Source organism: Biomphalaria glabrata, chromosome 2, assembly GCF_947242115.1.
Source record: "Biomphalaria glabrata chromosome 2, xgBioGlab47.1, whole genome shotgun sequence".
NCBI classification, from domain to species: domain Eukaryota; kingdom Metazoa; phylum Mollusca; class Gastropoda; family Planorbidae; genus Biomphalaria; species Biomphalaria glabrata.
Window position 1 is genome coordinate 41381524 of NC_074712.1, and position 22054 is coordinate 41403577.

At 31.4% G+C, this 22054-nt stretch overlaps 1 protein-coding gene across 8 annotated transcripts; it reads left to right on the top strand.

The window, feature by feature from the left end:
* Positions 1-1850: 1850 nt before the first annotated feature.
* Positions 1851-21394, top strand: LOC106054357 (caspase-3-like). 8 transcript variants are annotated; one of them, XM_056020617.1, is made up of 8 exons: positions 1851-1971; positions 5977-6075; positions 9942-10002; positions 10809-11131; positions 11655-11878; positions 13354-13648; positions 17838-18145; positions 18758-18897. In XM_056020617.1, exons 2-7 carry the CDS (start codon positions 6018-6020, stop codon positions 18131-18133), a joined length of 1257 nt encoding a protein of 418 aa, XP_055876592.1. In that variant the 5' UTR covers positions 1851-1971; positions 5977-6017; the 3' UTR covers positions 18134-18145; positions 18758-18897. The 8 variants fall into 8 exon arrangements, with proteins under 8 accessions (XP_055876592.1, XP_055876587.1, XP_055876594.1 ...); XM_056020612.1 differs by having other exon boundaries at positions 1915-2060; XM_056020613.1 differs by having other exon boundaries at positions 1955-1971; positions 5951-6075.
* Positions 21395-22054: the final 660 nt, after the last annotated feature.

Sequence of the window (22054 nt, forward strand, 5' to 3'; positions counted from 1 at the left end):
GTTTTGTGTGGGAAGGATATCTTAATATTCATGGCGAAAATACCCCCCCCTCCCCCAAACCTTTACAAGCAATACAATTGTGTTAGACGTCCGCTTTCGTCAGTACAGAGGCTAAATTTACTAAATTTTTGTAGAGAATTATAAATGTATTATGTAATGCACTTAGTCTTAACATTTTAATTTCAAAATGATGCGTAGGGCCTATGTGAATTGTAAAACGCATTTTCTTCTGGATAAAAATATATTTATCTTGGGGGGGGGGGGGGAATAGGCCCGTTAGGTGTTGTTCATTATTTTTCCTGAAATGTTTATTTAAACAACTTACAGCGTTACAGCCAATTGTATTTCATTTTTATTAAAGCACCTGATATGTTCAGTGATTAGTTTCACTTGAAAAACAAGCAAAATATAAAAATACTTTAAAAAAAAATACAAAGTTTATCATGAATGAAGAACCGCAAAATTATTGTCATATCTCTCGATAATAATAACGGTAATGTCTTCAATTCCGAAGATGAAGGATGAGTGCAGTGTTTCACAAGGCTACGCAAACCCAGTTGCGACCTGCATAATTTTTCAGCCCCAAAGTTGCGTCCCGCAGCCTTTGTGAAAGCTCTCCAACTTTCTCTTTCAGATGCCTGCTAGCCTACTTTCCTCTATGCCAGTGGGGGTGAGATGGTGCCTGGGTTGATCTTTTTAGCGTTCTCTGCTGGGTTTAACTCCTTTTTTTTTTATATAATTGATTAACTAATGGGTCATTGTTTAAATTGATTCGTGTATTGTCATAGACTATAAATTATTGTGCAAAATTTCAACTTGATCGCAGAATGGGAACCGGGAGAAAAAAAACAGTAGAAGACTTGTGCTTGTCAGACAGACGTTTATATAAGCTTTGTAAAAAAAAAAAACTATTTTAAGTTCGTCAATTGTGACAAACAATTTACCTATGTGTTGTTTTTTTTCGGTTTAACATTTGCAATCACAGAAAACCGTACCCGCGCACACATACAGCCTCCCCGCACACACTTATAGCCTCCCCGCACACACATACAACCTCCTGGCCCAAACATACAAACACGTCAATGAACTGCACCAAGTGTCTTGTTTGTAGAACATGTTCCTAACAAAAACCAACTGCAATCACGTGATCTATCTACTGCGATTCGGTCTAGTAAGCAAAGCTTTAAAACGAATAGATCATATGACGGTGACAGCAGAGGTAGACACCTTGAGTAAACAAAAAAGAAGAAATTGTTTGTAATCAAATGGTTTCCATAAAGTTGATCAGTTATTTTAATTCATTTCCTTGCGTTTTTCTTTAGGTTCCATTATATCGCTAACACATTTCTTCGTGTTGGTTTACTAAATTTAATTGCTTAAATAGATCTTTAAAAATCAAGTGTAAACAAAGAGAAGATTGCTGTGATTAACTTTCGGTTTGAAAATCCACAATATAATGCAATGGTTTGCGAACACCGTGATCAAACTATTGACAATGTGGAGAGCACTCGAGAAACAGTATTATAATATTTTAATACAATGTTTAATACTATAATAAACTGAGTTTACTAAAATGGATCAAGATTTGTGTCCATAATTTTTTGAAAATTTAGGTTTTCTCTATGATTTCATCAATTTAAAAATATTCCAAATATGAAGGAGTTGTCAAGATTTACGAACAGTCTTGTGAGTGAAAACAGTGACTTTCCATGTTGAAAAAAAAAAAACAAACAACAAAAATAACAAAATCAAACAAACAAAAAAAAACATTTCCGTGAAAACAACTTTTACGTAGATCTAGGACACAAAATTAAAGCGAAACGATTTCATAGATCAAAATACCAAGTAGGGCTTAGTAGTATAGGCTATCAATCCAGAATCTAGGCCATATATATATGTCTGTGATGAAGGCCTAGTTGAAATCTAATCTTTAGATCTGAAGATTCTAGATCTAACAATAACATTAACTAGGTCTAGAGTCTAGATCAATAGATCTATAACTAAGTTTAATTTAGTGACACTGACTGACTTCACTGACAGTTTAGACTTTAGTCTAAAAAGTAAAGTAAAACTAGATCTAAAATTTACAACTTTATAACTGAAACTGAAGTACTAAAAAAAGTCTTTAGTCTGAGTCTGACTAACTAGATCTAAATCTTTAGTAATTACTAATAATAAAAAATTAGTTACATTTACTTTAGATCTAGAGTCAGAGTAGTTTATGCTATTCGGACACCTATAGGTCCAAATTTGAAAGTTTGACTTTGACAGCGCATTATTTTACAATGGTTTGACATAGAAAAGAAAATGACGTATTAAAATCTTCTTTAGTTAAAGGAGAATAAGGATGACTACTTATAACTTATATTTGTTCCCCAAACCTATATATTTGTTATTATATTTAAGATCAAAGAGGCTGCGTGTTTTCATTTAATTCGGACACATTTGACCCACATTATTTGATTCCGGACACCATAATTTATTTCGGACAGTCTCTATATTTAGGCATCAATAAACTCAGATTTTAATTCCATATTAACATTAACTAAATGTTAAGATCCCCAGGCATAGCCCCTCACATGAAATCATTACGATGTTTTCAAACTATGCATAAATATGAACACAAAAAATAAAATTATGAACACACTTATTCTACCAAAATTAGGTCACTGGAATAGTGATTTCTGCACCGACTTTTAGACTTATTTTATGTTTGTTTATTTTATGTGTGTTGAATGTTTTGGGTTTGCATGATTAGATGTGTGTTGAATGTTTGTGTTTTTTTTTGTTTATTAATTTAATAAATTTGTAATACAGATGATCTTTTGTAGTATAGTAGGCCCCTACAGGTTACGATAGCCATTCTTGCCTAACTGAATTCTCTATATTCTCTCTCTATAAATCTTGATCTATCTAGTAGGTCTAGATCTAAGCATTTAACTTCATTCAATGTACCAAGCTCACTACAAACATTTGCCCATTTATTCTCTATTTTAAAAAAACAACAACAAACGAACAAATATAATATAAGATCATTTTTATTGATGTCCAAAACTGGCTGTCCGAAATAAATTTTGGTAAGAAAATCGTAATTTAATTCGGACACCGTATTAATTTTTTTTTGGTATGGAATTAGAAAACTTGGCTTATGAATCAAATAAATTAGCTCCAAAAACAGAATAAATATTGCCTGGCTCATTAATATAGACTTAGCCAATCAAAAAATATAGTCTTAACTCTAGGAAGAGGTAAAGTCATCCGGGTAACATAGGAAAAAACAACAACCTGACTAACAAATTTGAAATTCGTTTTTCTTACATAAAAAGACAGCTAAATGGAAGGAAATTGGGTTAGAATCATTGGAAAATGGACAAGCACATTATACAGCGTGCTAGTTTTATAATACGTATTAAAATAATTATTTAATGACCACAAAAAACAGCGAATGTCCGAATTCATGTAATGTCCGAAATAAATAAACTACTATATATATAGAATCTAGTAATTCTAGTGAGATTAGTCACTCTCATTATTAACTGATTAAGTCTAAGTCATTTACTTATCATTTAGACCCAATTTAGTGATTTAGTAACATCTAGTCAAATAGTGTAAAGACAACTAATCTATAATTTTTAAATTGAATAATTTATAAAATTATAGAGTAATATAGAGTCTATGTCTATAATCGACTATCATCACTATGTATAATATATTATTATATAAATATAGTATAGTTATATTATATACAATCACCTAAACTCCTAAACTAGCCTATTATCTATTTATTAGAACCTATGATTAGATCTAGTATGAGTATGATTCTATCTGTATCTCTATATAGAGTTAATATAGAGAGTATCATCAATCATAGAGTAGGATATATCAGAGTATATTAACTATAAGTATTAGTTAGTATATTACCAAGATAGATATTAATTAAATCATAGACCTAGATTGCCTATCTATATATAACCTCTATTTATCTAAATCTGTAGTATATATTATATATATATCATCATCATCAAACTCTTGGGAAAAGACTGGCGCACCTGGGCAGAAACCCTCATTACCCTGCTGTACAGTTGAGTGTTGTTGTGTGCATAATGTTACATGAAGCACATACAATGATGCATTATCATCATATCATGACATATGTATGGAGTATTTTGATCAGGCTAGGATGCCCATCTAGGGAACTTTCTCAAGCAGCTACATCTTCTCCAAACAAAATGGAGTGAAGCAGGGCTGTGCATTTGCCCCTACACTGTTAGCTATCTTCTTTGGTGTAATATTTGGTTAAATGAGGCAGTGACTGCACAAAGACGTTTACATCAGGTTTTGCTCAGACAGCAATGTATTCTATCTTTAACATCTACTGTCCCATACCAAAAAAAAGAAAATGGTTGTAACAGAGCTTTTCTATTCTGATGATTGCGTTGTACTTGCTCACACTGAATATGATCTCCAGCTCGCGGTTAACGAATTTGCATACGCTGACGTTTAACAGTAAACCTTGGAAAAACAGTTCAGTAATGTTTCAGAAGTCACCCAATAAAACTACTCATTACCAGAGATCACTGTGAATGGACACCCCCTTAATGTGGTAGACCACTTCACATATGATGTTTGTTTATCAAGACCACACTACAAAAAGCTATTTTCTTGCGAATGCTGGTATGGGCAGTATGGAAAGACTTCTTATAATAGTCTAACAGTTGGGGGGCAAACTTTTTTTGGTGAGCTGAAATGTGGTCGGCTAACAGAGGTGGCCCACAGAAATCCTTAAAAACCAACTTAGGTGCCAACTCGCTGTAACTGACATAGAAGAGAGCTTTGGGTTGTAGGCGGCTTCAGTACAAGATAGCTGGAGATCACTTACAAAGGCTGCAGGATACATATTTTAGACCAAAAGAATATCCACTGCCAAGACAAACGTAGACAGCAAAAGTGGTTATGTTTGCACTGGATGTGGCATAGAATATGTAGTTTGCAATTGGGGCTGCATAGCCAAGTGAACTACTGCACCCCTCTTTAATCTTTTGACTTGATGACAATTCATATATAGCTCAAGAGTGAAGACTTTATATACTAATCTAGATTTTAGATAGCATAAGAACTAGATCTACTCTTGTTTAAACATTTTAAGATGTCCCAAAACCAATCAAACATGAGTCCATCTTTCCAATTAATTCCCAGCCAAAAGGGGAAACTAAAATATTGACCTATTAACTAATTAAAGCCTGTTTTATAATACTTCCCATGGACACATTCTTTTTACCCATTAATTTCAGTCTCGTATCATTGATACTTGTGTTTCATTGCATTGAACTAGTTCATCTAGGTTTTATATAGAACTAATAATATCATTTTTATTTTGGCTAGAATCTACCTTTTTTTATTGTGCCTTCCTTAAAGCAGCCTGCATTATAAGGCTCCTTTACAAATACTTTTGACCTGTGAATAAAAGTGCACTTGTAAAAATTTATTTGACCAGAAACTTTTCTTTTTTTTTTTCGGCATCCCACCCATTGTGACTCTTCTCCTACCACCTTGCATGGGCTGTGAAATCTATTATTTGTTTTCTCCAACTGCAAGAAAAAAATAAATACATTTCCTTTTTTTTTTTTATAACTCATAGTCATTGAGCCAGTTAGTGTTATTTGGGAAGGAACCCTTTTTATTTTATTTTGCACATTGTAGCACTCACACACACAAACACACACACACACACACATATATATATATATATATATATATATATATATATATATATATATATATATATATATATATATATGACATGTACTTTTTGACTGCTAGTATTCCTTACCTCCAATCACAACAAAGGAAATATCAGATTGTTTTATAAAATGTTTACTATGCAGATCATTTGAGGCTTCATTTAATTAGTAAAAATTTCCTTTTTTTAATATAATTAAATATGTTTCAGTTTATAAAAACAATAACTTTTCACAGTCCAAGTGTAACAAATTAATGTAAGTTTCTGATCAACAAACATGGGAAGTACACCAGATGAGGGTTCTAGTGTAGATGGTGAAGAACAACTTAATGATGGTAAGAGACTCATTAATTGTAAAAATATACATTTTCTTGTATAACTTTGAAAAAAAAATGTATATTTTCACTGTTTTCTAAAATGTAAGAATGTTTTTTTTTTTTTATTTTTTTTTTCTATAGTAGATGTGGTAGGAGCCTCATCAGTTAAATCTTATATATTATATATCTTATAAATTACAAGCACTCCTTCAAAAAAGAATGTAATGTATCACTCATTAGTTTATTATATTACCTGTCTTGCAGAATAAATAAATAATTACAAAACAAACAAATCTGCTTACAAGAAAATTTGGTTAGGTTTAATTTTGGGAATATTCCTGGAGAAGTTTCCCTGCAGTTTTTAGCTGTGCAAGAAGATACATATATAGTTTTTTAATGCAAGCAAGGGACATGGATATCATTATTTAGGTATCAGCAAGAAAACTGGCAAAGAAAGATTAATTTAAAAAGCATTGAATCTTTCTGGAATCAAATTTGTAAACAGGAACACATGGGGCCCCGAAATGAGCTGGCAAGCAAAAGAAAGTAAAATAATCCGTCAATGTTCAGAATCTCTCATTATTTGTTTGTTGAATTCTTTTCAACATGGTTTGGTACATTTTATAATATATTTTTTAAAACCACTGTCATGCTTCACTTTTGTTACTCAGAATAATGTTTCAATGTCATGTCATTTATTGTAATACAGGCATGTCAAACTGGGTGTTCGGGGGCCGCATGCGGCCTGCGACCACCTTGCATGCAGCCCCTTGGCCACCTAAAAAATTATAAAAATAATGTTAAACTATTACGCTGGAAAACAAGAGATGACAAGCTACTTGAATTGAAAAATAGTATTTGTTAAACTGAACAATGAGAGTGAGTCTGCAGTGAAAGCAAGCTACATTTTGTCAGACTTCATTGTAAGCCATTGCAAATCATTTAATAAATGTGATTTTATGAAGGAGTTTGTCGTTAGAGCCGAAGTAATTTGTCCAGAAAAAGTGAAAGTATTCAAAGAAATAGTGTCAACTTGTGACACTGTGGCAGATAGAAAACATGACATTTTAGTCAGGTTGCGTGAACAATTCAAGAACAAAATAGCTGATTTTGAATTATTTTCATTGGCTTTCTATGAGTCAACTGATGCAAAGGGCGTAGCACAGTTGGTTATATTCATAAGGACCTGTGACAGGAATTTTGACATACACGAGGAACTACTTGAGTTCTGTTCTATGCATCTGTGGCATTTTACGTCTCGTGAGACGATCTTTTCCCTTTGCAACTTCTTGTGTGACTAAAGAGGCCAATCCTTGATACACAGCTGCGATCACAGGTTGGGCATATAAAATCACCAGGCGCCATTGCATTTTCACCCTTCTTTCTGCCTCTGTTGTGTATGACATCTGCAATCTGTGACCCTTCCTTTATGCTCTCTCTCCATGTGGATCTGTCCAGTGCCACCTCTTCCCAGTTGCCAGTGTCGATTTTGAAGAGCTTCATGTCGCGTTTGCATACATCCGTATAACGTAAAAGTGGGCGACCAGCGGCTCTCCTGCCTTCAATTAGATCGCCATACAGGATGTCCTGTGGAAGTCGACCTACTGGCATTCTATGAACGTGGCCAAGCCAGCCAAGGCGTCTGCTGCTGATAACAGAGCGGATGTCCTGGCATCCTGCTCTATGTAGCACTTCCTCATTTGATATCTTATCTTGCCACCTTATTTTAAAGATTGGCCTTAGGCATCGGAGGTGGAAGACATTCAGCTTTTTTTCCTGCCATGAGTAGGTTGACCATGTTTCACTTCCGTACAGCAAGGTGCTCAACACACAGGTCCGGTAGACTAGGGCTTTAGTACTGCTAGTCAGCAATATGTTGTCCCAGACTCTTTTCTGCAACCGTGACATGGTGGCCATTGCCTTGGCTATCCTGTTGTTTATGTCTTTATCCAGTAGAGTGTTGTTGGATATGATGGAGCCAAGGTAACAAAAGTGATCAACAATTTCTAGTGGTTGGCCATTAATGCTTACTTGAGGTGCAGTGTTTGTGTTTTGGACAAGTATCTTTGTTCTATGCATAACACCACAACAAGCGAGGATGTTTTTGAGAAATGACAGGAGGTGATAATGCAGTACAATTTATCTTTGGTAAAGCTATCTAATCTAACAAGATATGGTGCACCAATCATGAAATGAAATGGTTTTGATGCAAAGTTACTTGCAAAAATAAGAGAGGCTGATGATAATTTTAAATTTGCTCATTTTCAGAGCATCATTCACCAAGAAACATTCTGCGCACAGCAATTACAATTTCAACATGTCATAAGACCGTTTTCAGTCACTTCTCAATTTTATTGGTGCCCGTGGTTTTAATGCTCGCCAATTTTTTATGTTTCTGGATGACATTGGACATGAATTTGATTGTGTTCCCTACAACACCGAAGTCCGCTGGCTCTATGACATATAATATTGAAGAGATTGTTTGCACTGCGTGAGGAAATTGTATTGCTTCTGAACATGAAAGTTGAACCTGCTAAATATTTCCATACTGACTAATGGGTTCGGGATTTGGCATTAGCAGTTGATCCCACTAGTCACCTGCAAGACTTGAATTTGAAACTTCAAAGTAAAGATAAAATTGTCACAACTGCGTGTAATCATGTGAAATGCTTTCAAGCAAAATTAGGACTGTGGATAAACCAAATATGAAGTAAAAATCTTGTTCACTTCTCAATGTGTCAGGAACTAAAAAGATTAAATACGGTTGCGACATTTGGTGAATGTCTTACACCTAGAATCGTTAGTAGATGCTTTCAATGACCGTTTTCGTGACTTCGTTACATAAGAGCAAGAACTTTCGTGTTTTGTATCTCCATTCTCATTTGATTCTAAAAATGCTGCTGGAAATGTGCAACTAGAGCTGATAGAATAGCAGTCAGATTCTTAGTTGAAATCGAAGTACATTGAAATGGCTGTGCCAAAATTGTACAGTTATTTACCCTGAACGGTATGTTGAATTGCGGAAATTTGCAGCCAGAATTCTAGCTATGTTTGCAAGCACATATCTCTGTGAGCAGTTCTTTTCCATAATAAAAGCTACAAAAATACCTCACCGTTCGAGATTATCTGATCAAAATTTGTCATCTGTGATGAAAGCGTCAGTGGCAAACAAATTTCAACCTGACATTAAAAAAATGGTATCCCAGAAAAGATGTCAAGCATTAGGACAAAGAAAATAATGCGTAATCAAAGTATTTTTTAATTAGCCAATAGTGCTACAAATTTAAATAAGGGACAGGTATGCCATTAATTATTGTATTCTATTGCATTATTTCTAATTTTACATAAAACTAGTAGGCTGTTTTGCAACTGATTTTTTTGGCTGCGGCCCCTCAGGTTATAGTAAGTTTGTTATGTGGCCCATACACCTTAATGAGTTTGACATGCCTGTTGTAATGCAATTATCAACCAAGACTGTCCAGCAAGCAGATAAAAAAATAGCTCCTTAGCAGATCCAAAGAAAAAAGTTGCAAGTGGGAAGGGTAGATAATACATATATAGTTTTTTAATGCAAGCAAGGGACATGCATATCATTATTTAGGTATCAGCAAGAAAACTTACATTTAAAAAGCATTGAATCTTTCTGGAATCAAATTTGTAAACAGGAACACATGTGGCCCCCAAATGAGTTGGCAAGCAAAAGAAAGTAAAATAATCCGTCAATGTTCAGAATCTCTCATTATTTGTTTGTTGAATTCTTTTCTACATGACTTAAGTTTAATTCTATGGTTAATATTAAGAGTTTTTGTGATGGACAAAAACCCACTTTTTATCTATGGGCATAAGTGATATTCAAAATGATATTAAAATGTGTTTCTGTACAGAGCTTGATGGTTTCCTCAGCGCAATCAGAACAAAACTGAAAAAGTTTGCTTGTGGCTTCAGGTATTCTTGTTATTTTATAATCTTTCACTGTTATGTATGTGTAACTGTAATAATGCATTGTTTTCCTTTCTCCATGTTTTTTAAAAGTAGATTTTAAATTGTCTTCTTTGGAAATTTTTAGAAAAACAAAGAACCTTTTCTTTTTTTAACTCTGCTACACACATTTGAAATATCATCAATACATTTAATAAACAATAGTGTTCCATTTCATTAGACCTTTTCCTATCTTTCAATAATAAATAAGAGATAAGCCCAACTTTCTCTTGGTAGAAATTATTTTCAAAAATTGTTAGTGCATAGCACTAAGTCTGCTATTTCAAATAGCAATAAAGTGCTCCACAATTTTATTAATTTTATGCTATTTATTTTCTTTTTCTTTTTTAGTGCACTTAAATAAACATTTTCATTTTAATAATTAATTTCATTGAATTGTGGATTATATATATGCTTTTTAATCACCATACTGAATGATCTTTGGCATTGGCATCTCTTTTTTAGCAAGGCTTCAAATCTAACTGCTGCTTTTAAGTTTTTGCACACAAAATAACAGTCAATATAAGAGACAAAATCAAAGTCTGTTTGAATGATATATTGATACTCAGTATTAAATCTATATAATTGATATTGTTTATTGTTAATAAAAATTGTAATAAAAATCATTTTGATTTGCTTTTTTTAAAAAATTATTTCATAAGTTTATAAAACAAGTTGTAGTTACATTAATTTGATAAACTTAATTACACAACAAATTATTAATTAAATTGTGTTATTTTATCTTGTTCTTATGTGTCATTTGTTGTTCACAGCTCTCTTTCTCCAACCACATCACCCCCTGAGTCTGCAGACTTCTCCGGAAGAACTGCTTTAAACAGTTCCACTACAAAACTGAGGACTGTGAAAGTGATGCTGGCTGAAGAAGACAGTGATGTTTATAACTTTGATTATCCAAAGAGAGGATTAGCTCTTATTGTCAACAATGAAAACTTCAGTGCTTCTAAAGATTTCAGCAATAGGCTAGGCTCAGATTATGATGCTAAATCATTAACAGACACATTTAGCAGACTGGGATTTGAGGTTATGCTTGAAAATAATTTAACCTCGAAAAGAATGGCCTTGTTATTCCCTTTAGGTAATTTTTAAAAAATTTACTTCTTGTAGGCTAATTGTAAGTATGTAAAGCTACTCATTTACATTGTAATGATCATAATTACATACTACTGAACTAGAGTTGTACAGATTAGACATTGATACCACCTATACAAACAGATGAGCTTTACTACATCATATGTCCCCATAGATGGCAAAGTTTGAAACAGGTTGTAAAAAAATGTAAACATTGTTGAAAAAAAAATAGTTTTCTAAACTTTTGTTAATGTTTAAATATTTTTTAATTTTCTAAATTTTGTTTGTGTTTGTTATTTGTTTATAGCACTTTATATTTGCAATGTCTTATTGAAGCTTAGAATTAGAGTGTTTTGGTTTGTTAACCATAGACATTGTTTCTGATATTAGCTGATATTAACGGTCATATTATTTTTTTAAGCGCATTTTTGAAATCAGTTGTTTATAATCAAATAAGCATATTAAATGTTTAAATTGTAAAATTATTGGTCTATTTTACTAAAAAATAAATTTTATCTTGCCTGTTTCAGTTTCCAAAAACTATGATCATTCAAACGCTGACTGCTTTGTGTGTGTAGTGCTGACCCATGGAGATCAGGCTTGGTTAGAAAGAGAATACTGTAAGACCAAGGAAAGATATGACTTGTTGTTTGGGGTGGATGGTAATCCCATAGCGACCAAAGCTGTAGTTGAAGCATTCAATGATGAAAATTGTCCAAATTTGAAAGGCAAGCCCCGTATGTTCTTTTTTCAGGTGTGTAGGAATGCCTTTTTTCAGATATTTCTTTAAATGTATGTCTGTCTCTTTAGCGTGGTTGCAGAAAAGTGGCTGATTGTTTTTTTATGCACTTTTGAGTACAAATTTGGTTTTATGCTCATATCTGTCATTCCTCAATGTCATAAAGACCTTGACGATAATACTTAGTTATGTTTTTTTTCTACAAGGGTTATTTGTAATTTATAATTACCAGGGTATGTGATTTTAAGCTAAAATAAAAAGATTTCTTTAAACTAAAAAAAAAATAATTTTCTTTGAAAAGACATGCATTGTAATATAGTGTAATATATTTTTCAAACCTTTTTTTTTTTCATCTATGGCCTGCTTCAGTTACAAAGCGACTATGGATCATCTCATGGAGATGAATGCCTGGATATTAACTAAGGTTACAATGTTGTCATCCACTTAACAATTCCCTCTCTCCACGCAGGTCATGTGTCCAAAGGAACTGCAAGTGCCATAGTGTTACTTTTTATGTGTTGCAAACTGCCTAAGGATTGCATTCTCCTGATTTTTCCTCAGGGTTGACTCCCAAAGCCTTTTCCATGTTTTTGTTTAGCTGCATGGTAGCAGAGGTTTGAATTCAGAGCTTCCCTTCTTCTAGGTGGGTAGCAAGCCAAGGCTAACGAGCTTGTCCTGCCCAAGGCATACTGGTTTAGGTGCTATTTACTCCCCTTTGTTCCTTCTTCTGTTAGTGATAACTGTTCAGGTTTACCCAAAATATCTTAGCCACACCTGAATGCCAGGAGTTGGACATGTTGTCTGAGGCTATTTGAGAGGCATGCAATTGGAAGCATTTTATAGGTAATGGAGTGGTTATTTCCATTTCCACTCACTTGAATCTATTAAGTAAATCTAATTGTATTTTAATAGAATAAAGTTAAAATAAAATTATACAAATTTCTCCAGATGAAGTATTGATCATACAGATATCTGGTTCTCATTAAAGACAGGCTTTAGTGGGAAGACCTATCTTGAATACCTTGCAAAGAAAGTCACACAGCATTAAATTACAAAAGATCATCTTGTCTAATTTTTACTGTGTGATGATACAAATACTTCTAACATATCATATACTGCGCTGCTTGGACAGTCTTGTAAAATAGCAACAAGTCCTTCCATATTTGAATGAACTTTTTCAACAAAGATCTCCCAGCAAAGATGGAAAAAATTGTAGAAGACTGTACAGTGCAACTCTTTGACTAGAAACATGAAAAAGATCAAGACGTCTTTGTGTACTTACTCAATAAACTTCTCGTGCATTAGGTCTGTTTTCTTTTGTAAAATCAATAGATCAATTAATCATTCTTGGTCTTAGATCAGTAAATCAGTCTTAGTCTTAGATAAATATATCAGTCTTATTCTTAGATCAATAAATCATTTTTAGTCTCTTATGTTGCCAATCTTTGCCATTTTTATATTACAAGTTTGTACTTGTTTTTCTTTAACAGGCTTGCAGAGGCTCAAAACTTGATGATGGAACAGATATTCGAATAGTCAGGGATCAATACACATACAATGGCACCTCTGTTTTGAGCAGCACTGCGTCCTCTACAGTTTCTGTTGATGGAGCTGGTCAACTAGAGAGCACACATGGCATGGGAGAAACTGATTCTAAACTTGAGACTTTCAGAGATGTAGAGAATGATCAAAGTGATGCCCCCCCTTGGTCTGTTATGCGGAACATCCCAGTCAGCCCCGCACCTTTGTACAAAGACTGTCTTGTTATGTACGCTACACCTCCTGGTAATTATATTTTTTTACTATCTATTTGATATTATGAATTTTGTTGGTTCAAGGATTTTTTACCATTTCTTTTAATGTGATTTAAAGTTGCTTTTGATTAAATAAATTCAAAATTATTAATTTAGTTTACCCAAAATAGTTCCTAAATGTACAAATGCTACGATTAAGTAATTATCTTTTTTTTTCTACTACTGCTGTTATCTTCAAATTTATCACTGCTTTTAATAGCTGCTACCATTGCAACTAATCATTATCTTTCCTCTTAATCATCTTTCCATCAACTAGTAGAATACATTTTTCTCTTTTTAATGTCTTTGTGGTTCTCTGTTTGGCTACTTCTGTTTGCCAATCATATCTGCTTGTGTCATATTATTTATAGAAACTACCATTTCATTAAAATGGCTAATTAAATCTCTTGTAAAATGATCTTTTCTGTTATTGTTGATTAATGAAGTAAATTAGAAATTACTTTTAATGTCACAATCACAACTCTTGTCTCAAGGTATGACTTCAACTTAAAACTTAAAAGCTTAGATTAGTGACCCCAAGTCTTATTTTGTAATTATGAAAAGTTTTTGTTTTAAAGCTACTTATTTACAGGTATATATCTACAGGTCTGTGATTGAGGGCTATTTCTATTTTATTAGTGAATTTAAGTCCCAATTTTTTTTCACAGACAGGTTGAAACATTAAAGATAAATTTACACCCAAAATGAATAAATCAATCAATTTTTGTTAATGAAATATGGTTCCCGGTCATTTATTCTGGGTCACTTCATCCTCTGTCATTTCTTCCCCTGGTCAAACAAATAATAATTGTAAAAAGTTGGAAATTAGCAATATTTCAGATATAATTTCTTGGCCACTGTTGCAAATTTCTTCCTTGGATATACTTCAGTGCCACCATCTATAACTTTAATGTTATAACAGGTATTAAAACAAAGCATATATTTGACTCAGTGATACGAGTCTGCTCCAGAGGAGGAATGAAGTTGGCATTTTTAGATTAAATAAACATTACTTCAATGTTAAAAGTGGTGAGTCCATAGTCAAGAATAGGCTATTGACAAACAATATCAAGTGAAAGATGGCCGTGAGGAGATAAGTTAACAGCGGCATGATCATAAGTATTTAAATAGTTCTCATCTCTCAAAAGATTTGTACTACTTCCACCACACTTACATCATGCAATATGTGCAGATAATATCAAATAGAAACAAATAGAACCAAATACATACCCTGCTTTACACTAGATCTACTTATTGACATCTATAGTCTTTCATTTCTCAACTCGTAGGAAGAGAGGAGGGAGACCACTTGAAACACTAGAAATAACATAATATTCAAAAACATATTTATATATTGCATTAAATGAGGGCTTGATGTCAATGCCTTAAAAGCACAACTAAACAATGACAAAGAAAAAATATTTAATTGGGGATGAAATGACCATGGATGAGATGATCTTGGATGAACTGTCCAAAGATGAAATGACCAGTCACCCTGAAATATAGCTATTTGACTTGCTCATATTTTCTGTACATTCAATCTATATATGTAGTAGATGGTAGTCGGATTTTGTTGTTTCAAACCTGGTTTCTGGTAATTTATAGTGTTTATTGAATGTATCTTTAAAGGAAATCCTTACTGATAGAGTGAATATTTTAGAAATCACTATACTGGTTATGGTTTGAGATGTACATTTGGTGAGATAACTAATTCATCTAGTTCATGGCATAGAAATCATGATTTATTTTACTTAAGATATTAAAAACATTTGATGAAACATTATTAAAAAAATCCCAATAAATTGAGAAAAATTAAAAAAAAAACATTTTAAAAAAATTGATTCAGAAAAATTGACTACTGTTAATTTTAAACAAGAAAGTTTTTAGTTGCATTTAGTTCCAAGTACATGGCAAGTAATAAATTGTTAAATCTATATTTTTCCTATATTATTTTATTACCCGGAGTGGTAGAATTAGTGATAAATGAAAATGGATAGATTGAAAATTACATTTAAACATGCATGACAGCATCTGATTTGTCTATTACATGTCATGTCTTAAATATTTTTTATGAACTTGTTACAAACTCTTTAGATCTGTTACAAATAAAACATTTTGTATCACATAATGCAGGAAAATTAAAATAATTTGACTCCAGTCAAAATACTACTTATTTCTACTTTCCCCCCCCCCCCCCCCCCTTAATTTCTAGGAATCAAAATTCTTTCTAATGTTCACACATTTTATATAAAAGTTGAATTTCAGTGCTCAACAGTTTGAGTGCACACTATTCAACAAATTTCTACTATGTTTCTACTATGTTCTACTTGTATGCTTTACCTTTACTATGTTTTACTAATATGTTTTACTATTTAGAAATGCTTTTGGTGGGATAAAAACAATGTTAACATTTAAATATTTTAATTAGATGGGTAATATTTTAATTACATGGTAATAAGACTGATTTATAATTGTGGTAGATGTAGTCTAGTTGTTCTCATTTTTTCTTCACCCTGTTAGATTTATTTCATGAAATATCTTACTGTAAAAGCTAAACGTGTTGGAAACCACATAATGTGGTTTTCATTTTTTTTTTCTTTCAATTTTATTAGCTGAATTTTTTTATCTTCTGCTAATTAGTTTTCTGAACAATGTTTGTGCTACTTTATATATTTTTCCATCTTGTGCTATTTACACAATTCATGTGAAGTTTTAAAATAAATATACAAAATTATTCAATCCATAACTTGTTTCAATCTGAGATGTTATATCATAAATCTAAGTGGTTCACTTTTTTAATACTTCTTTCTTTTACAACTAACTAAATGATGAAAAATTGGCATTAAAGTAACATTTCATAACAAGTAATATTTGTAAATTAGTAGTTCACTTAGGCTTAACATGGAGATTAGTGAAATTAGTGAAATGTTTTTATTGTTCTACTTTAGCCAGCAACTGATATTTTCTTATAAAAATATTTGTGTAATTTTTTAATTTATATTCTATGAATAGGCAAATCTGTAGAAACTTTTAGTGCTTTGCCATACAATTTATAAATTCAAATCCATAGCCAATCAACATCACACTTTAAAATTGTATTCATACTTGTTTAGAAAGTAATATTTAGTTAGGTAAATATTTTAACTGAGACTAACTGATATTCTAAATAAAATAGAATTAATTTTTTTTAAAATTATAATTCTTACATCTAATAATGACAGAAACTTAATATGTTACTGTCACATAGTGTAAGCGCTTCTAGGTCGTATTTTAAAAAGCAAACTTATTCATCATTGGTGTATTTTTAGAACAGAGTAATTGCATAGCAAGGTCGTTATTGAAAATTGTTTACAAGTTAGTTTAAAACTTAAAACTAAGAGAAAATGAAGAAGTTTCCATGTGTGTTAGAATAGCTTAGATAATTCAAGCAAGAAGGATAGACGACTCTATAAGCAGACGCATTAATTGTTTTAGGTTTTCAATGACTGTTGTAAATGTATTGAAATTACATTGTTTTGTTTATTTATGAAGTGTGGGCATTATCAAAGTGATTCCAAGTTCTAGAATGTTTTGTATTTATTTAAAAAGTATTTCTGTTTTAGTTTATACTTTAAATTAGTATCTCTGGCATTACAATGGTTTTTGAGTAATCAGACATTATTTTAATGAGAGAATTATATAAACTTGAAACTTCACAAACTTAAATACTATCTATGCAATCGCATTTCCTTAAAAATTGGTAAATTAACCTTTTTTTTTCCATATATTTTCAGACTTTTAGGCAAAAAAGGTTGTTTCAGATAGTGTATTCAAATTAGAAAAATTAACACAGATTCACAAACATTTCATTCATTAATCTATTTGCTTTACTAAAACAAATAGCCTAATATTAAGTCTATTGCACACTTTTGTAATCAATATATATGACACCTTAACTTACATGGCTGTCAGAATTTAATAATGAATTGAATAAAGACAACAAAACAAAATAAAGCAGGAAATAAAATACAATTTTATTAGTCTAGCACCTTATAGCGAGTGAAGAATATTCAGAATACAATATATAAACACATATTTTTATTTATGTTCATAAAAATCCTTTAAAAAATAATGAAACAAGTTTTTTTTATATGAATAGAATTTGCTATTTTATCCTTCACCCTTTACTTCTCTACTAAAAGGCTTTCTGTCATGGCGTCGAGAAACTGGCTCATGGTTTATCCAGTCACTGTGTGGAGTCCTAGACAGCAGTAAAATGAGGTCTGGAAATATGTCTTTGTCCAAAGCCTTGACCAGAGTGTCTGAAATTGTTGGCAAAGAGTATGAGTCCTTTTGTTTGGGAGATTTAGAGATGCACAGGAAGAAGGAAATACCTGTTCTCTACAGCATGCTGGTCAAAGATGTTTTCTTAAAGAGAAAAGTTCTGGACCAGCCACAGAACATGTTTTTCAACAACCAGACCACATCATTAAAATAATAAACAGCATTAGTATGTTTGATTTAATATTATGTAGGAATATATTTTGAAAATTGTACACAAAAATATTATGTAGGAATATATTTTGAAAATTGTACACAATGTTAGGGCAATAATGTTACCTTTGTTTCTAACCAACATTGAGATGAACACATGGAAAAGTTTTGACTGCTAAGTTTAAATTAACAACCCTAAATTTAAAGAGAAATTGAGTGCACTTAATGCTTTGTTGTTTTTTTTTGTCTTTTTTTTCCCCACAAGAATTCTTTAAAAAAAATGTAAACATTAGACACTTCAGACAATAAGTTATCGGGTTGTATGATATTTCAAACATGAACTAATTTTTCTTTGTTACTAGCATATTTTAACCAAATATTTTAATTATATCCAATGAAACAGCAATTGTTGACAACATATTTATTATGAATAATGAGATTTCCTGACTTGATATTTTCTTTGAGTCTTTATGATGGTCATCTCTTCTCTCTCTATATGGTGTTAATATGACTTCATCAGCCAATTGCTCCATCCTTTACCTGTCTGTTGTATCCTTTTGTAACAAAAAAAATGTTGTTTTTTTTGTACAACATAGTACAAATTTATACATTTCTTTGTTTATTTCAGGTTATTACGCCTGGAGGAGGAGAACTGGAGCTTGGTTTATTCAGTCTCTTTGTATGATTCTAAGCCACTCTGGTCTTGGTGCCATGTCCTTCCTCAAAGCCTTGGTGCTGGTCAGCAAGAATGTAGCTTTTAATTATACGTCTGATAACCCAGCGAAGCCATCAATGGATGCTAAGAAAGTGGTGCCAGTCATTCAGTCCATGTTAGTCAAAGATATTTTTATGACAGCCAAAAAGTTGAAGTAAATGACCATTATAGTGTATTTTCTTTTGTGTAAGTCTTTTGAGTTGTTCAAGTCTAACCTTTCTTCTTGGTATCTTTGGTTAATGCTATAATAATGAACTTCCATTGAAATTTAAGATCAATCTAAAGCAACATTGTAATAATGTTTTATTGTCATTATTAATTCCAACTAAAACTCAAGAAATACAAACAACTATCTCAAGGAAGTTCTAAATCAAATACATTTTAGAAAGCCTAAATGTCACTCATTTATTCATTGTAATCAAAACCAATTTCAGTAATGTTTCAGCTTTTCTCAAATGTCTCTTTTACTAAATGGCATCCAATTGTATACCAGAATGTAATCTTATATTTTGAATTGGCAATTTTATTGTTTGGCAATAAGCTAGATCTTCTCAACCTGGTGTTCTAAACTTGTATATCTTGGCAGTACTGGAAATAACTTTGAATCAAAACTATTAGGACATTTTTGTATTCTAATTTTATAGCAAAACAATTTAATAAGCTTCTGTTTATTTCCTTTTTCCATCTTATGTGCCATTATTGTCTGGTTTATTGTAGTTTTTGTGATGGAGAAATGACATTTCAAAATATTACATGTTACATTACATGTGTTAAATTTTAGTATGTCATGACAGATAATTACAATATCTCTAAAAGTCAATTTTTTAAGCAAAAACTTGTGAAAAAAATGCCTGATAAGCTCTACTAATATTTCTTATTAAATATTAATGATTCAAATTTAAAAAAAAATTGTTGGCAGCAGTCAGTAAAACATGTAAAAATTGTATATTAGCTATTAAGTTGAATGCACTATGCAGGAAACATTGTGAGATGTGAATGTAAATTAGTTAAATTACAGTTATTTATTTATTTATTCATATCACCTAGATGTTACTGCAGCACTGATTTTATTATAGATAATTGTATATATATTTGTTTTTGTTTTTTTTACACTGACTTTTTGTTGATATTATATTTTATTGTGAGTTCTATAGATCACAATATTTTTAAAGTATTTGTTTAATTTTTGAAACACAATTTTTTAAAATTTTTTTTTTAGTTTCAAATGAAACATGAGGTAAACTATATTTTACTTTGTTATAGCAATACTTCTTAATTTTTTTGTTTGATTGGGGTACTTTAGTTTTTGAGTTAATTAGTGACTCGGCTGTGTTCTGTATTCATTGCAATTTTGTTTTTATTTATCAAGTTTTGTAACTGCCATTTTTTTTTACTTGATGTAGAGGACATTGAAACAATTTATATTACAAAATTAGAATCAGGGCTACTCATTTCATTAGACTTTCATTATTCAATTCAATGCAATTTTTAGCTTTAAAAAAAAAAATTCTTAGTAATATAATTGAATGATTACTTTTGTATTACTTGTTCATTAGGTATGTATTAAAATAAAGTACTGAAGAAAATTGTTAATGTTATAACTCAGTTACATTAATATACTTTATGGGTCTTCTTTTGTGTTAAATAGATATACTTTATTGGTCTTCTTTGGTGTTACATAAATATATATATATTTTATGGGTCTCCTTTGGTGGGATGATAGTAATCCCAAATCAAATAGACAGAAATGTTGAATTCTGTTAGTTGAGTATGTGACCCAGCCTCATAACCATTTTGTCATGAAGATTTGAGGATCATATTTTGAAAGATCAGAGAAAAAAAAAAAATTTCCATCACTGTTTTAATATTTACTATATTTAAAATCTCTTGCAACAAATTTGTTGTATTATTGTTTATTATTATTCACATAAGTAAAAAATTACTTTCTGTACTATATTTATCTCAGTGTTTCTTTTTCATTTGAAATTGTTTTTCTTTAATTGTCAAATGTTGATGGACCAATGTTACCAAATTAGAGTTTTGTAGATTTTTATCCTTTTCATAATATAAAGAAACAGAGACTGTCAGCTTAAAGCCACAGAAAAAAAAAGCAAAGGTTCATATACAATGCTGCTAGTTAAGTTGATACACATTCCACTCATGTCTTAAAAGCTGCAGGCTAACATGGTTATACCTCACAAATAAGTGTAGAGTGCAACAAGATAGTCATTAATACTTCCTTACAGATCTAGTGTGTGTTGTAGAGAAGGAACTAATCTATTTTTGTAGTACAATTACTGTCTGTATCCTATTTTTATTGCCTTAATTTTTAAGGATTAGTTCATGGTTACCTTCTAATCTTAAAATTGTATTCTCATCAAATGTAAAAACATTTATTTGTATAGATTAGTGCTTCACAGCATAGTGTAATTTCTTTTACAAAAAAAAATGAGATTTAAAAATTTAATGTTGGTTATTAATAATTAACATACAAGTAGAGAAAACATTTTTCTTAAAATAAAAGGTTTTGAATAAATGACATTCATGTTACATTGTGTTCCTGTGTTATTTCACCATTAGACTATATTTTAACATTTAAAGAGGTTTGTTTTGCACACATCAGCTATAATGTAAAACTTTCAACAATTTTTTCTGTACTATATCATATCTCTAAGCAGGTGTTGGCTTTCCAATGAAATTCATTCTCACTCGTCTCTATTCACTGCTGTACTCTAATATGTGCAGGATAGACTTGTCTACCCCTTCATGTCATCCATTCTATTAAAATTAAACTATACATTCTATTCTATTTAGTTGCAAATCTATTGGTTCTCTGAGAAATAGATTAAGTGAATCACTAGTAGATTGAATTTGCATAAATAGATAACTAGGTTATAAGAAAGTTCAATTTGGACATTTAGAAATTTCAGTCCATATCCGATTTCCAAATTTCATTTACATTCTGTGTGCAAAAAAAAAATAAAGAATAACTAGGTTACAAAAGACAGTTTCTGTGGAAACACAAACTCAAAATCAGCCCCCGAAGTGGTCCACCCAGGCAGGCTTCAATATTTTCAGAAAGAACATCCGAATAAAATTATATCAAAGACAAATGAGAGATAAGAATGGAGAAAAAAAAGGTTAACAGATCTTGTGTAGTGCACCAAAGGTCCCGCAGATCAAAGGATAGGTGAAAGTGAATGTAAAGTT

Coding starts and splice junctions, on each gene's coding strand:
- LOC106054357 (XM_056020617.1), top strand. CDS start 6,018: ATGGGAAGTACACCAGATGAGGGTTCTAGTGTAGATGGTGAAGAACAA. Junction 6,076..9,941: donor TGAAGAACAACTTAATGATG/GTAAGAGACTCA, acceptor GTTTCTGTACAG/AGCTTGATGGTTTCCTCAGC. Junction 10,003..10,808: donor AAGTTTGCTTGTGGCTTCAG/GTATTCTTGTTA, acceptor TGTTGTTCACAG/CTCTCTTTCTCCAACCACAT.